This window comes from Electrophorus electricus, chromosome 7 (genome assembly GCF_013358815.1).
Source record: "Electrophorus electricus isolate fEleEle1 chromosome 7, fEleEle1.pri, whole genome shotgun sequence".
Taxonomy (NCBI): Eukaryota; Metazoa; Chordata; class Actinopteri; order Gymnotiformes; family Gymnotidae; genus Electrophorus; species Electrophorus electricus.
In genome coordinates, this window is record NC_049541.1 from 26648944 (window position 1) to 26664764 (window position 15821).

General features: G+C 47.6%; 2 protein-coding genes across 4 annotated transcripts in view; both read left to right on the forward strand.

Annotated features, from left to right (window-relative positions):
• Positions 1-1320: 1320 nt before the first annotated feature.
• bud23 (BUD23 rRNA methyltransferase and ribosome maturation factor) lies at positions 1321-4860 on the forward strand. Its single transcript, XM_027019104.2, has 12 exons — positions 1321-1499; positions 1675-1712; positions 1900-1995; positions 2275-2357; positions 2593-2689; positions 2833-2929; positions 3053-3103; positions 3309-3394; positions 3498-3543; positions 3633-3694; positions 4120-4209; positions 4540-4860. Exons 1-12 carry the CDS (start codon positions 1452-1454, stop codon positions 4592-4594), a joined length of 849 nt encoding a protein of 282 aa, XP_026874905.2. The 5' UTR covers positions 1321-1451; the 3' UTR covers positions 4595-4860.
• A 709-nt stretch (positions 4861-5569) lies between these two features.
• The window catches only part of stx1a (syntaxin 1A (brain)), a 63019-nt gene continuing 52767 nt past the window's right edge, over positions 5570-15821 (forward strand). The window contains exons 1-2 of one of the 3 annotated variants that reach the window (XM_035528318.1): positions 5570-5764; positions 14652-14726. In XM_035528318.1, coding sequence (XP_035384211.1) covers positions 5735-5764; positions 14652-14726 — 105 coding nt within the window. In that variant the 5' untranslated portion in view covers positions 5570-5734. The remainder of the gene's footprint in view (positions 5765-14651; positions 14727-15821) is intronic. The other 2 variants (XM_035528317.1, XM_035528316.1) reach the window with 2 other exon arrangements.

A 15821-nucleotide genomic window follows, 5' to 3' on the forward strand; every position in this document is an offset into this window, starting at 1 on the left:
TGTCCCCTGCAGTACTAATACACTGATATGTCCATGATGCGATGCAGTGTTCTCTGAATACTGAGTGGGATTTCTTTTTCCCATCTTCCATGCCTGGCGCCATCTAGTGACCAATATGTTAATGACAGTATCTGGTATGTTGTTCTTCAGGGACAATGTGCGTGAAGATTACTGTTGGCTAATGCAACTCATGTTCTGCTTGATCTGAGTGAACGTGATGTATTACAGAACTGTTTATAGTGATACATGTGTTATTCAGTCACAGAAGAAACAGTTTGGTTTTCTAACAGCCTTTGTGCCTGAGCTATAAAGTCTTCTAAAGGCCAAAGCAATGAAGCAAATGAGGGTGAAAACAGCTGGATTTTGAAATACGGGCCATGCATAGGCCTATACTAGTATTTCCAACAGCTGGAAAAACTATTTAATGTGCAAAATAAACTAATATAGGTTTAAAATCAGACGAGATTTTACAATATGACCAAGGTTGTACAAGCAAAATATTAAAAGCCACCCAATTTAGGTCATTAAATAATTGCATAAATGGCTGAAGTAAGTTTAGTACCTATCCAGCGGGACATAGGTCTGTTTTAAAGGATTACATGAACACTAGTCGCATTTACTTCCCGTGAGTCATTTAATGAATCTTTGATGTGTCACGACCACATTTGTGTTTGACGAGATACTCGCACAGTTGCATTACACAGGAGTTAGTCCATGGGGATAGACGATATTTCAAGACTTCATACTGCAAAGGATGCCGCCACCGAAGCCAACAAAGCCCCCCAAAAACTGTTCTCCACCGCAATGCTCGCCCTCTCTGGAGCTGCTCACCTCGTCACCTTCAGCTTCTCGCTGTCAGAATCAGACACGCACAGTCTGGTGGAACTGCGCACATAGTTTCTGGCTTGTCTGGCTGTCAGAAAGCCGTGATATGTGTTAAGAGGAGAAAATGTGTGTATCACAGTTCCCACATGTCGACCGGCCACTGCAGCCCAGAAAGGCCAGCATCCGGCAATCAAACAGTTAACCAGTGAGAGGGCGCTTTAATGTGGGCAAATGTTATTAAATGTATTTATTACTATTACCACTACTGTTATCACTAATACCACATGTACTACTATTACTACTACTACTACTATTATTATTATTATTATTACTACTATAAATTCTGACACTGACCGATCAAAAATGAAGACGCGTGTTTGAGTATAATGTGTTAGTAAAATAAACAGCTGAGTGAACAGCTCTGTTTCTAAACTGCGTGTGTGGGAATGATCGCGTTGTTTTTAAAGCCTCTGCCTCTTTAAGAGTGTCATCAGCGGCCCCTAAAGATGACGTCGTGCTGGCAGGCCATGCGGATGAGTAGTAAATCGTTCAGGGCCAGACATTTGTAGAAAATAAAAGGAATTGCATATACCGCTGGCATATTGCAGGTAGCCTTTATAGCCGCGATGTCGTGGAGTTGCCGTAGACCAGAGCACATGGCGCCGCCGGAGGTGGTGAGTAGAGCAGATGTTCTCCCGTTTTAGGAGAGAACCCTCCAGACGAGCTGTCCTAACCATGGCAGGCCTTCCCTTTAACCAGCCACTGGCCACTGTTGCTACCTGCCAGCGCATGTGTTTTAGGCGGCTGGCCGCTAAGACGGAAGTCCTTATTGGCTTGTTTTATTCGCAGTTCTACAACGAGGAAGAGGCGAAGAAGTACACTCAGAAGTAAGCGTCTCACAAACTGTGTGTCACAGCTGATGGCTCGAAGTTACGGTCTGTTCTTAGGAACAAAGTGGCGAGTTTTGGTGACGTCTTAAAATAACAATGGGTACACGGACCATTTTGCCTGTATGGGTCACTGCAGGTGTGACTGTTGTCTTACACACTCGTATGGTCAATGTGTCCTGTAAAGCTCTCGAATGATCGAGATCCAGACTCGGATGTCGGAGAGAGCAGTGGAGCTTCTGAACCTGGCAGAAGATCAGCCGTGTTACCTGCTGGATGTGGGGTATGTGGGGGGGGGGGGGGGTGCTTATACTGTCTTGCCCTGCTGGATGTGGGGGATGTGCTTACACTGTTTGCCCTGCTGGATTGGGGGGTGGGGGGGGGGGGGGTGCTTATACTATCTTACCCCACATCCAGCAGGGCATGTGCCTATGGTTATTGGGAACTGTGGGGGAGGAGTAACATCAGACAAGCAGTACATTTTGGATGGAACTTTCAACACTGCTGTTTAGCCACACCCCTTGTAGTTGCTGAGTCTTGCCACTCTTTGGTGTACTTGCAGCTGTGGCTCAGGACTCAGTGGAGATTATCTGTCAGAGGAAGGCCACTACTGGGTTGGTGTGGACATCAGCAGTGCGATGCTGAGTGAGTATGAATATTCCCAGTCACCAGGATTTAGGTCCTGCTTTACAAACATGCAGGAGCTGATGTAAAATGTCTCTAACCGCCAAACATGCGAAGTCCCTACTCTCATACATGTTAAGGGCAAATGCATACGAATTTAATACTATAAATGTAGATTTAATATAAATGACACCATTTCTCCTTGGTAAGGACGTGAGCATATGAAATAATTTTGCTGGGTGATTTCTTCTGGAAGACGTTGCTTTAGACAGGGGGGTAGAAGGAGATCTCATGCTGGCTGACATGGGCCAAGGGTTGCCTTTCCGACCAGGCACGTTTGATGGCTGCATCAGGTAACAAAATTATTTTTTAAGATATAATCTTATTTTTTTTCAAAAGAAAGTCATTCTTCTTACATAGGCAGTACTAAACAGGTTTGGCCATTCCTGATTAACAAAACATGAATCGCCGTTGCGACCGTGATCACTGTTCTCAGCATCTCGGCTCTTCAGTGGCTGTGCAATGCTGATAAGAAGAGCCACAGTCCCCCCAAGAGACTGTACACCTTCTTCAGCATGCTGTATTCCTCCCTGGTAAGCTGGTGCTGACAGCCATCACAATACGCGTGCTGTAAACATGTTCATTTTTTCAGGTACGTGTGTGTGTTTGTTGTCGTGCATTTCTTAAACATTTCAATCGTATCGATTTATCTTTAGGCAAGAGGTGCCCGTGCGGTTTTCCAGCTTTATCCAGAAAATTCCGAACAGGTGAGCTCCATGAACCAGTGAGTACAGTGTGGATGATCTCCCATCTGAGAGATGTTGAATGTTTAGTAGTGAATAAGGGTGTGGGGAAGACCACCCTCACCCACCCCCCTGTTGGTGCTTTACTAGTTCCTTAGATCCCTGTTATGTTTCACCGTTCCTTATCACTAACCCTGGGTAACCCCTGACCCCTGGCTTCTGCTTGCAGCTGGAGCTGATAACAGCCCAGGCCATGAGGTCGGGTTTCACTGGCGGCATGGTGGTGGACTACCCTAACAGCAGCAAGGCCAAAAAGTGCGTGCTCGATGGTTCACACTCAACAGGACCGCAAACAGTATACTTACTCCATGTATTTGGTATAATTAAATGGCTGCTATCATCTGCTCTCTCCTTCAAGGTTCTTCCTCTGCCTGTTTGCTGGCGTATCTGGTGTCTTGCCCAAGGTACGGACCGTGGCAGGCAGTGAGTGTGAAATCTCCGCGCCCTCCTGAGAGATGCTGCATGAAAACGTTGCTGTTCTGCTGTGTTGCAGGGTTTGGGCTCAGAGACTGTTGACAGAAGTGTGGCCAGCCAAGCTCAATACACAGGCCAAAGGTGTGGTATTCTGCGTTCCTGTATACACACCCGCAACATCACAGTTTGCCGTTAGAATAACGCTGTAACCATTTTAGAATTCAACATCACAGTGCAGATGTATATCAGTATATCGCTACACCCACCGTGAGGGGTCTTGTCCATGAGCGAGAGCAGGGTTGTGACGTCCCCTGTCCTGAACGGAGAAGACCAACAGAGACAGGGGGCAGTAGTGCTGTCAGGCTGTAGCCTCCTCCTGATGGATTTTCCTCCCTCTGACATTGACCTGTTTTAGAGATGGAATATTTAAAATGCATATCGAGTTGGTGTGATGGGGGGGGGGGGGGGGGGGGGGGGGGGGGGGGGGGGAATACAGTTTACACGCTAGACAAGTGGGAAAAGTGTTGCCTTTCTACCTTTTGTGGTGTTTTCCGTCGTATCCGAAGGTGTCGTTTCAAAGTTCTGAAAGGCAAGTCGGTTAAGAAGAGCAAGGACTGGATCATGGAGAAGAAGGAGCGGAGGAGGAGGCAGGGCAAGTGAGTAACGCTGCTTTTCATTCGCACAGCTCAGTAACGCTGCTTTTCATTCGCACAGCTCAGTGAGTAACGCTGCTTTTCATTCGCACCATTGTTGGTTTAAGCGACATAACCCCCCCCCCCCCCCCCCAAACATGCAACGAAACAGGTTGCAGAGGTTCTGTGATACTTCATTATGCTTCTGATTTGTGGAAAATGCCTGCTGCCCTAGATCTGATGTTTTGTAATCAGGAACTTGCAGGAAAGGGTACCCCGGACCTGTACGGCCCACAATACGCTGTTCTCATGGCTATTGCTGCATTTGTTTATTTGATTGATTTGGTTTTTCAGGGAGGTAAGGGCAGATACGAAGTACACAGGTCGCCAGAGGAGACCTCGCTTCTAAAGAGCGTCCGGCATCATGAGCTACTGCAGGTCTTGCTCTTTCTACCCTTCCTTCACTGCGCCTGCCGCTGCGGACCTTCACGCTGCGGACCTCAAACATGGACTTTTCTCCTATGTGGTCGACTGCTGTGTGATCAAACATGACATTTGCGATGTGCTTTCCCCTTTTAAGAGGGAACAGGACTTCTTACTCCCATTTTGAAGCTGTGATATCAGAATGAAACCACATCATCTAATAAAAATCACTTTTTTTTTTCTTTTCTAGACCTCTACTGGTGAGAGTGAGAGAGATTACAATAAGGAACAACATTTAAGTCTAATTAAAAAAATGTTCATGAATTGGTTGCACCATTAAATCCATAGCTCATTAAGACGTTAGCTTTTCATAAGTTTTAGTCTGAGGGATGCTTCATAAAAAAGTGATGCATTCTGATCACAGGCTAGAATGATAATTTTCCAGATTGTATGGGTAACGGCTATTATTCGTGTACTAGTGAGGTGATGTGATAGTTCTCGTCGGAGAACACATCATTTGGAGTGGAGAAACGCCATTTCAAACGTGAGCCGCGTCTCGTAATCGTGGCGCGCTGCTTGTGAAGTTAAAGTCGCTTTGCGAGTGTTCCCTAAAGCGCGATATCAGCGCTGCTCGCCAGAGGGCGCTGGTCTGCAAGCCTGCTGAGCCTTACCGAACGGGAGCAGGGCGTAGGATTTCCGTTCCCGGTCGTTGTCCCCGCTAATAATGCTTCACTTCTCGGTTGTTAATACGTATTTGACCCTTAAACCGGTTTTCTTCTCCGCCCGCCCACACTGGGCTCTTGAACGCGTGACCTGTAAAAGTGGGTGAGTTATTGTCTCCCAGCCGGTAACCCGACGTTGACGGGGGCGTTCAAACCCCGGGCTGAAAAACGCCGGGCCTCGCGTGTCGTTCCCAGCGCGTCATCCTTTGGCAGTGCACCCACCCTCCGTTCAAACTCGCGCCGAGAGGTGGACGCACGCGCACGCGGCCTCTCCGCGCCTCCTCGCACGCGCCCGCTTGTCGCGTTTTTTTTTTTTTTTTTTTTTTTGAAGGAACAACTCGCGCTCAGTGGCACGCTCATTTGGGCGCGGGTCTTGCGGGAAAGTTCCGGACGCAGGCTGAGACATGAAGGACCGTACGCTCGAGCTGAGGCATGTAAGTACCCCGCTCCTGCTTGCTGGACTACTTATTTCTCGCGCTTTCTCAAGTTGCGCACTGCACGAAGCAAGCGGTGGGCACGGCATTATGCACGGGGAACAAAGCGCGAGAGGGTTTAATGTGCTACCGGTCTTTCGGTATAACCGTGTGAGCTGAGTCTGATGTTGCGGTTAGGGGACTGCGCGCGCTGTGGCAGCTGCGTCCTCGAGTCTTCGCGTTATTTCCACTTTTCTGAGCGTGCATGTCGCCCGGATCGTGTAGACGCGGGTAGCCCGCTTTCCCCCGCGCGCACCATCTGTTGGAGGCGCACGGCGCAAAGGGCTGTCGCGTATTTCTGCGTTATCTTAGCCCTCCGCTTTCCACGGACGCGTAACATCACAGCGGTGAGCGTGAAATGTACCGACATCGGTGCAGTCCTCGCGTTGGTCACAGCAGCTGTGCCGACAAATGCGGAAAGATAAACCAATAAGTCTCGCGGAGGGCGAAGGCTCTAGGTCGCGGTGTCGCATCCGCCAGGTCCGCATCACATACTTGGTACACAGCATTGGCAGGTCAGGTCAGATTATGTGCTCTACTGATGAAACTTTGTTTCTTTTGGCGGAGATTCCGGCTTGTGGTGTTAGAACCGTGGAGAGAACTCTGCAGACGCAAATCAACGCGAAAGGCAGATTCATTTTTGACACCACGAAAACCCATGTAAACCTGCATTCGCAATAATAATAATAATTCACTTTGTCACATATTTGTGAAATAAGAACCAAAATAGAGATTATTATTAAATTAAAATCATTGGGATTTGTTTAAGGAACGTAAGTAACACCTAAATATCTGAAATTGATATGCTCAGATGCATACAGACAGACACTGGCCGTGGAAAACATGCGCTCAGTTGAAGGGTAAAACACAGAAGAGAGAATCAGGCACCTGACCAAACACCAGTATACCATGTTAACTGGACAGTCCAATCTAAACTTTTAATGTGCCAATATCGAAGCCATCTGGCCAGTCCATCTGCCGTGTTCATCAAACCAAACACATGTCCGTTCAAATCATTTTACCTGTTTGCCAAAAGCAAATGTAATTGTTATATTAGTAATCGTACGCCCTCAGCCTGGATAGAGTCCTAGATCCTTCATCTGTCTGCTAACCAGGCCCTGCTGGAATTACCTTCTGATCAAATAAAGTGACCAAACTACAAATGGTCCCTCGCCGTCCTTTTAGATCATTTGAAAACCACCGACTGGTTCAGTGGCTATTGAAACTGAGCAAACAGTGCTCACGAGCAGGGTTTTGTCTCAGTGACAGGGCCGTGACACACAAGCAGGTGTGTCTCTGCTGTTCAGAGAGCCCAACACCACTGCAAGGGGTCCGCAACACGTATTGATTTTTGAGACGAGGGCGTGATTGAGTTTCTTCGCAGCCGCTGTGTGTTTTAACGCTCGGCACTCTATCGACTGTTTCAGGCAGAGCTTGTTGGGTCCGATTCTCAGCGAGACCACAGTGTCAGACTGGATACTGTGTGGCTGTGTGTGTCTGTGTGTGGTTGGCTGAGGAAAGCACAAAGTGGTGAAGTGTATATATAATGTCTAGGAATCACTGTAACTTCCTTTCTCTTATCCTGCGTGTGCATACGCATGCGTGTGTTTGACCTTGGCTCTCAGGAGAAAGCAAACTGTCAGAGAGGGACTTTGAGCTGTGACTAACCCGCAGGGTTGCAGGGTAGAGTGATTTGACTGGGGATCTCTAGGAATTGCGCCCTGGGGACCGAGGGGTTGGCCCGTGTCTTCCTGCCGCACATCGGCGACGCAGAGAGTGAACCGGTGTCAGTCTGGGGTGAAGCACTGAGTACATATGTTTAGCTGTAAAATGACTAAATAGTGTTTTACGCAGTGACAGTGTGTACTAACAATATCTGGGGGGGAGCGGTCGTCCATTTTGAGCTCACGGCTGATGCTCGGTACTGAGGAGCAAGCTCCTTCTCTTCTCTTCAGGCTCTGTTTTGCAGTTAATTAAAATTAGATGACAAATCTGCTGATGAAATTGTCAGTCACAGACTCATAAAAAAACAGCATATCAAAAGCTGTTCGCAGGCCCAAATGGAGAATGAACAGTTAATAACGTGTGTGTGTGTGTGTGTGTGAGAGAGACAGCGTGACGGCAGAGATGTTAATATTTGTTTTAGGTCCATGTAGAGACTCTCTTCAAAACGTAGCCCTGACCATGAAGCCTTTTCAGGGAGGAACATCTGTCTGTGGTTGCTCGCAGTACTGTTTGTTCATTAAGCATTGGTACAGAGCCGTCAGCTGGTCACAGCCACGATGCCAGAACGTCTGCGCGGGTGGAGCCGAGCCCTGCCAGCTGCGGGGGCCTCGTCTGGGGATGTGACTGTTGCAGCCAATGGCGTTTTAAAAATTTGGCCAAAAATGAGCAGGTGAGAGTGTTTCCGGGAGCTCCAGGAAGCCCGCTCCTCTTCTGCTCTCCGTGACATTTGTTGGTGCTGCTGTGACACTCGGAACAGAAACACATTAGCTAGTTGTGGTGATGTAATATACTGAGCTAACAGTCCTGCTGTTTGTGCCAGGGTTAACCATTTCATCCCTTCTGCAAAATAAATTCAATGTCCAAACTCAACTGGTATGCCATATTTACACGTTTTACTTTTTTTCTTAAAATTTTGGAATATGACTCTTATCGTACGTTTTCCTTCTTTATTGAATTTTTTAAACCATTAACGTGCCCTTTGTTGAAAGTGCTTCCACTATGTCTTCCAGCACGGCACTCCCGGGAATTCCCGAGCCATTGGCGGTGGGAGCGGGGGTTGGGGTCACGAGCCATTAAAGCTGTGCTGCTCTGTTCCGTTCACGCATTAGCCCCCCAAAGATCGCCCGTGTTGCCATGGTTCGGGATTAATTAGACTACCGTATTCCCTGCACCGTGCTGCACCACACCCAAGTGCTCTTACGCACACTGGGTTAACGAAGCAGGAGAAACGTGTGACTTGACTCTTTTTTTCCTCCGGGGAGGCACTCGCATGCGTTTAATATTAGAATTGTTATCACTTCGCTTGTGCACACCTGCACTGTCTGACTTTCACAGTGCAAGCAGGCAGTCAGTGACACACTTGCATGTTATTCTGCTTAATTAATAAGGTGCCTAGTCAAAATAAGCCTGATGATGATGATGTTTGATACTCTAGGTGGTTTATGAGGCCCAAACTAGTAGTTGGTACTCGAATAGTAATCAGAAGGTCGCCAGTTCTAGTCCCAAATCCACCAAGTCTGTAACTGTAAGTCGTTTTGGATAAAAGCATCAGCTAAATGCTGTAAATGTATGAAGAAACAAGTTAGTTGAAAAATGATGAATTATAAAATGAACTTAGAATTGGTTGGATGGGGACAGAAAATGTTTCATCTGTACGTGACTTATTACTCATAAGATTGCATTTAAGAAATTGAAGCCTTGAAGCTACTGGTGGTGTGTATGTGAGTATTTACCTGTGTTTGCCAGAGGGTGTTATTTATAACCTCATTTAACAGTGAAATACAAAAACATTTTGTGTATGGGCATTTATTGACATAAACAGTCAGTGTTCAAACATGAGACAACGAGGTCTGGTTGTCCATGTGTCACACATTAACCAAAGGGTAACGTTTAAACAGACAAAAGCTCAGCCAAGAGAGAAACGTAGGCTGTGTGCATCTGACAGCACTGGGGATCACCAGCTCTGAGAACGAGGGCTACAGGTGGGGCAGTCCAGACGCAGCCTGGTAAACGTCTCACAAACAGGGCTGTTTGGGTTTGGGTCAGGCCAGACAAGAAGTGCCTGGGGAGGTTAAACGAGCTGCAGGGGCCTCAGGGGCTCTGGCTGCCCTCACCTCTACCTGCATCTGACTCTGTTCGCTCGAGGGTAGACCCAATTTGATGAGCCTTGTCTGTCCGTTGGCTCTGTGTTCTTCAAAAGAGTGCCATTTCAAGCATTAAACCTCCGCTGCTCCGGTCGCGCTGTGTGGTCTCTCAGCTTGAGTGTGTGTGTGTGTGTGTGGGGTGGGGGGAACCGTGCAGTTGAGGCTTCTGATTACCGTGGAAAATCGCTCGCAAGCCGTCAGCAGTGCATCACGCCACTGTAGAGGCTGCTGCCAGCCAATAGAAACGCTGCCTTTGAGATCCTGTAACAGTCGAGCAGTGTAGTGGATGGTCTGTAGGGCGGGGCCAAAAACGGGCTAGCAGCAGCGTGACGGAGAGGACGCAATTAGTTTTTTTTTTTTTTTTCCATGGTGATGCCGAGGACATAGACGAATCCGGTCACTGTGTGCCCCGTGGCCTGCAGGAAACATGCTCGAAAATAAAGCCCAAGAGGAAGGGGTGGAGAGAGGGGTTCGGGGCTCGGTGACGGGTGTTGACAGGAGACACGTCATTATCTCTCCCTGCCTGCTATCTGTCATTACAGCCCACTGCAGACTTAATGACACTTTCCCTCTCAGACTGAGGCAGCACTGCGTCTGTGAGAGGGAGGGGGATAAAAACAGGAAGCGACATCACACAGGCGTCTCAGCCAGTGAGGAAGAGACCGTGAGGAAGAGCAAAGATGGGGAGAAATGAACGGCAAACCGAGCAGCAGGCGCTTGTGTTCATGCGCTCTCTGGTCGTGGGAGCGCGTTCCGCGAATAACGTAAGATTGTGTTAGCAGATAACAAAATATTGATGAGTGCGGAAGGCCCCGTTCAGCTTCACAGCACCACGGCTGTGTTCCCACCGTGCAGCATCGAACATTAATATCTTTTATAACCAGCCTTTGTTGATGAATCAGATTGTTGTTTGTCAGTCAGTTCATAGAGTTGCTGCAGCAACAGCGCTGACAAAGAACGGCTGTAGAAAGAAGCAGACGACGAAAACAATGGCGATCACACGGGATTTGACAACAGCAACAGCAAAAAAGAGAAAAAGAGAGAAAGCTGTTGGCCAGTTGAACGGAGGGAATGGGCGAAAAGGAGACAGCCACAGGTAACTCGGGCCATGCTGTGTGGGCCGTCTGTTGTAATGAGACTGAGCGTCAGCGCTGATGCTGGAGGCGAAGGCCCCCTCCTCTTCTGTCTGCTGGCTTGCTCAGAGCCAAGCTAAGGCAATGGAGAGAGAGAGAGAGAGACACAGAGGGAGAGAGAGAGAGAGAGAGAGACACAGAGGGAGAGAGAGAGAGAGAGAGAGAGAGAGAGAGACACAGGGAGAGAGAGAGAGAGACACAGAGGGAGAGAGAGAGAGAGAGACACACAGAAGGAGAGAGAGAGAGAGAGAGACACACAGAGGGAGAGAGAGAGAGAGACACAGAGGGAGAGAGAGAGAGACAGAGGGAGAGAGAGAGAGAGAGAGAGAGAGAGAGAGAGAGAGAGAGACAGGGAGAGAGAGAGAGAGACAGAGGGAGAGAGAGAGAGAGAGAGACAGGGAGAGAGAGAGAGACACACAGAGGGAGAGAGAGAGAGAGACACAGAGGGAGAGAGAGAGAGAGACAGAGGGAGAGAGAGAGAGAGAGAGAGAGAGAGAGAGAGAGAGAGAGAGAGAGAGAGAGAGAGAGAGAGAGAGACACAGGGAGAGAGAGAGAGAGACACAGAGGGAGAGAGAGAGAGAGAGAGAGAGACACACAGAAGGAGAGAGAGAGAGAGAGAGAGACACACAGAGGGAGAGAGAGAGAGAGAGAGAGAGAGACACACAGAGGGAGAGAGAGAGAGAGAGAGAGAGAGACACACAGAGGGAGAGAGAGAGAGAGAGAGAGAGACAGGGAGAGAGAGAGACTCAGAAGGAGAGAGAGAGAGAGAGAGAGAGAGAGAGAGAGAGAGAGAGAGAGAGAGAGAGAGAGAGAGAGAGAGAGAGAGAGAGAGAGAGAGAGCAGAGGAGAGAGAGAGAGAGAGAGAGAGAGAGAGAGAGAGAGAGAGAGAGAGAGAGAGAGAGAGAGAGAGAGAGAGAGAGAGAGAGAGATGATCTCAGCATGGGAAAAGTGAGCCAGGCCAAGCAGTGAGAGGAGAGGTTGAGAAAGATGTCAAAAGAACGTGTGTGTATGTGGAAGATGGCAGATGGGCAGGAATAATGTTTTGCTCTCGCTCTCTATATAATCCTTTACACCAGTGCAGTGCTGGAATTTCTAGATTTAAATATCTTTAAGTTATATCTTCAGGATTATTTCTAAATTAATGAAGTTGAAAGCATGAAATGATTGGTATGATATCCTGAAACCTGCCTTTAGCCTGGTCTGGGCTGGTGGAGAAACTCGCTGGTGGAGTATTTTTAAAATATGTTTCACATTTCCATCTCACTTGCTAGTCTTATGAATAACTTAACTCTGGATAGCTCGTGTTATTCAGCTGGAGAGTTCACATGGATATGTTAATGTCAAACTGGAGCTGCCTTTAAAAAGAATGCACACCACTGACATACTTAAAAAAAATGGATCCCTTTTCAGAAGAGTTTGTACTGTTCTGCATAAAATACTCTTAAGAGCACATCTTTTGTTCTGTAGAGTAGATCAGTGTTTGCCCCAGAGTTTCTCCTTCTTTGGTCATCGTAGAGTGACTCACTCATTTATTCTGTCCTTGCAGAAAGGTGAGCTGAGTGGCGTGTTTCTGACAGTTTCATCTCCATTATGAGCTGGAAACTGTCAAGGCTTTTTAAACGGGAGCCGGGGTAGCTGACAGATATTGGCGCTGTGCTCTGTTTGCTGGGGTTTGACTGCTGCACAGCAGGGCCGTTCAAAGGGAGAGAGGTAGAGGGACCCATATAGCGTCTCTGGACCCACAGTGCCCTGGATTTCGCCGAACGACAGGCCCTTTGTGGCCCTGGGCCCCTCTGGATCTACCAGCAGAAATGCCTGCTTTCCCCTCGGGAAGGATGGGAGATTATGCTCCTACACGGCAACGGATCCAAGTCCGTTAGTAGACGAATGAGTCATGTGCCACTCCGGCCTGCAGGGATCCTGACCCAGATGGGCGCCGGGCAGAGACGCACTCTGCGGAAACCAGCCCTCGGCGGGTGGTGCGGGGAAGGAGAATGTCCCGCCCCCCTGAGGCTCTTCCGGAGGGTTTCCACTACAGCCTCAACATGGGAGCAGCTGGGACAAAGTGCTGTCATAGTGGCCAGAAACTGCACGCCACACGGCTGCAGACTGGACGAGTGGATCGTGCTTTTTGATTTGTTCACTGTAACACACTGATAATAAAAATGCATTTAGACAGGGCATGCCTGAATGGGATTAGAATTAGTTAGTAGATAATAGGAAACCGTTTTTTTTTTTGAGTATTGAATTTACTATGATTAAATAAATTAGTGGCATGTAATCCCATTGTCATGGACCCCCTGCCAATCGATATTTTTGTTTGTTGGGTGTAGACCAAATGTATGGACAGACTCAAGGTCTCTGAAAGTCTGTCTAGGAATTCATTTCCTGATTTAGCATGTCATTTCCTAGCACCGCATTCCATTAAATGGTTCCTTTCAGGAAAACACGATCTGGTAATGACCACTATGGGTCACATGGGTCTCGTGGTTGCGCTGTTATGATAAACATGCTGTGCACATTTAGGGTCTGACAGCGGATTGGCCGGGGGAGCGGTAATTTGATAAGTGTCTATTCGTCTGCATCGATAAAGTCACCAAGCTCGTTATTGACATTACAAACTCGGGGAACGCATACGGTCCATCAAACTCCGAGAACGCACAGCATCCTACAACCTCCAGGATACTGTCATCAAACTCCGAGTGAGTCGCCCTCAGAAAGCACCCTCAGTCCTTCTGCTCTGACAGGTGCCACTTGCTTCCCATCTGTAAGGAGCGATTATCATCGGCACGTTTATCGGTGGTCAGGAATGTCCGTATTTCCACATTTGTTTCTGGTCTAGATACACTGTCGTTCAGCTCTCAGACCAGAGGAAGTGCACCCCTGCTCTTGTAAGTCACTACTTCCCAGACTACTGGCTTCTGAATATTTGCTTTTGAATATACATTATATTTGCAACATTTAGCTGACACTAAAATGCAAAGCACCTTACAATTATGACAATACAACATTGAGGAACTGAGGGTCTTGCTCAGGGGCACAACACTGGCAACCTTCTGATTACTAGTTGAGTACCTTAACCACTGAGCTACCACTGCCCCTGGTACTGCCACTAGCAAAAAAAAATAAATAAATAAAAGTGAATAAGGTTTGTTTTGTCGTTTAGCTGCTGATTCCTCATTAGAAATCTGAAGTAATGCAGTAAACAATCTGATTTCTTGAAAGTGTCCAGATGGAATCCGATCTGCGAACGTCCCTCTTAGTTTCGCGGTTGTCTGCTTGTCGGCCCACATGGCTGTGATTGAGTAACAGGCCTCTAATCACTTGACCCGCTGTGCTGATCGATGGCGAGCGCTGGTCTAATGACCTGCGCTCTATAACTCTTCACCAGCTTGGAACGAACAGCCCTGCTGTATGGAGCAGGAATCAGAAACCTTTAAACATGGGAGATAACAAGGCGAGAATGCCAAAATGAAAGCACCAGGTCCAGGGACGTCTGTCAGGACGCCACCATGATGCTACACAAAACTGGAGCAGCTTACTGGACCTCTTTACTGGGTGCACGTGAACTCGGTGTAATGCAGGAGCTCTTGATCCCACACGACAGTGGGAGCTCTTAAGTCTCCCATAATTTATACATTTTTGGCATATCTACCTTATAATAATAGGGAAATGGGGAAAAGTTGGAAATTTTTTATTTTTTTTTAAATGTGTTGATAGACTGACTAACTAATCAGCAGATTATTTAATTACATACTGGAATGTCACTGTTTTGACCGTAGATCCTGGAGAGGTGTCGACGTTGTCCTTAAGTGATTATGTTAACTGGACGCTTATGTTTGTCAGGGTAAAGACTCCGAGGAGGAAGAGGAGGTGGCCGTCGGTGTAGAGAAAGCCTTCATGGATGAGTTCTTCGAGCAGGTACAATTTTGGTTTTTGCCACACCACACTGGTTTAGTGCCATGGTAACCATCTGAGCTCCAGCACATTAGCAAGTCGGAGGATCCCGTCAGACACACACACACACACACACACACACACACACACACTCACTGACTGCCTATCGAAAGAGTGACGTCACACCCAGTCGCTGTCGAAGAGTGACGTCACACCCAGGCCGGTCCGCTTCCGGCAGCTTCACGAGCTCTTCACCTCCTGAACGCACTTTGCTGTGGAACGTGTAGAAGACAACCGCATAAATGTCTCGTCCACTCTCTGTGCCTTTAAAACACGTCTCTGCTCGCTGTGCTCTGTTCTTTTGAAAGGGTAAGAGTATTACATCTGAGACATGCCACCAGTTCTCATATTGTTCAGCATTAGCCTCCGTGGTTGATATCTGCAAAATAGCGCTGAACCAGTTGATCTTACTGCTGTTGATTTCTTAAATTAAGTTCTTCCTAGGCAGACACTCGTATTTGCCCAATAACAAATACCAGAAATAACATCACTTATTCTATCATTTATACACTCACCAGCCATTCACTGGAAAAAGGTATCAGGTGCTACTTTTTTACGGGTGTATTTTATCTGCGTACAGTTGCGGCCTGTAGCCCATCTGCTGCGTACAGCAGTGATGTGTGGGTAGTCAGCCCCCCAGTCGCACATGTCAGTTTCCGCAGTTCCACGGTTCCCACGGTGATGAGTTAGACCAAGTTTGTCAAGTTCAGCCATGTTGCTGCCGTTTTTACGCAGGTCTGCGTCACCTGCCAGAAAAATGTCCAGCTAACGGCGCTCCGGGCTAAAGGATAGCGGACACAGACTGTATGTGGCCAGATTTACAACAGGCTATAGATGTTACCTCTACACCTAATAGGTTGGTTGGAATTTCTTTTTAGAATTCATGCTTAAATGTGTGATGCAAGGAACGGAGATGTTCTCAAAATTGACTTAGCAATGAAGGTGATACACCAACATTTAAATATGTTTCACCTAAATTGTATGTGGTATGTCCTTGTGTAAGCATGATATATATTGAGCAACTGTCCAACAGCTGTTCAAAGCACCGTAGTGTTATAT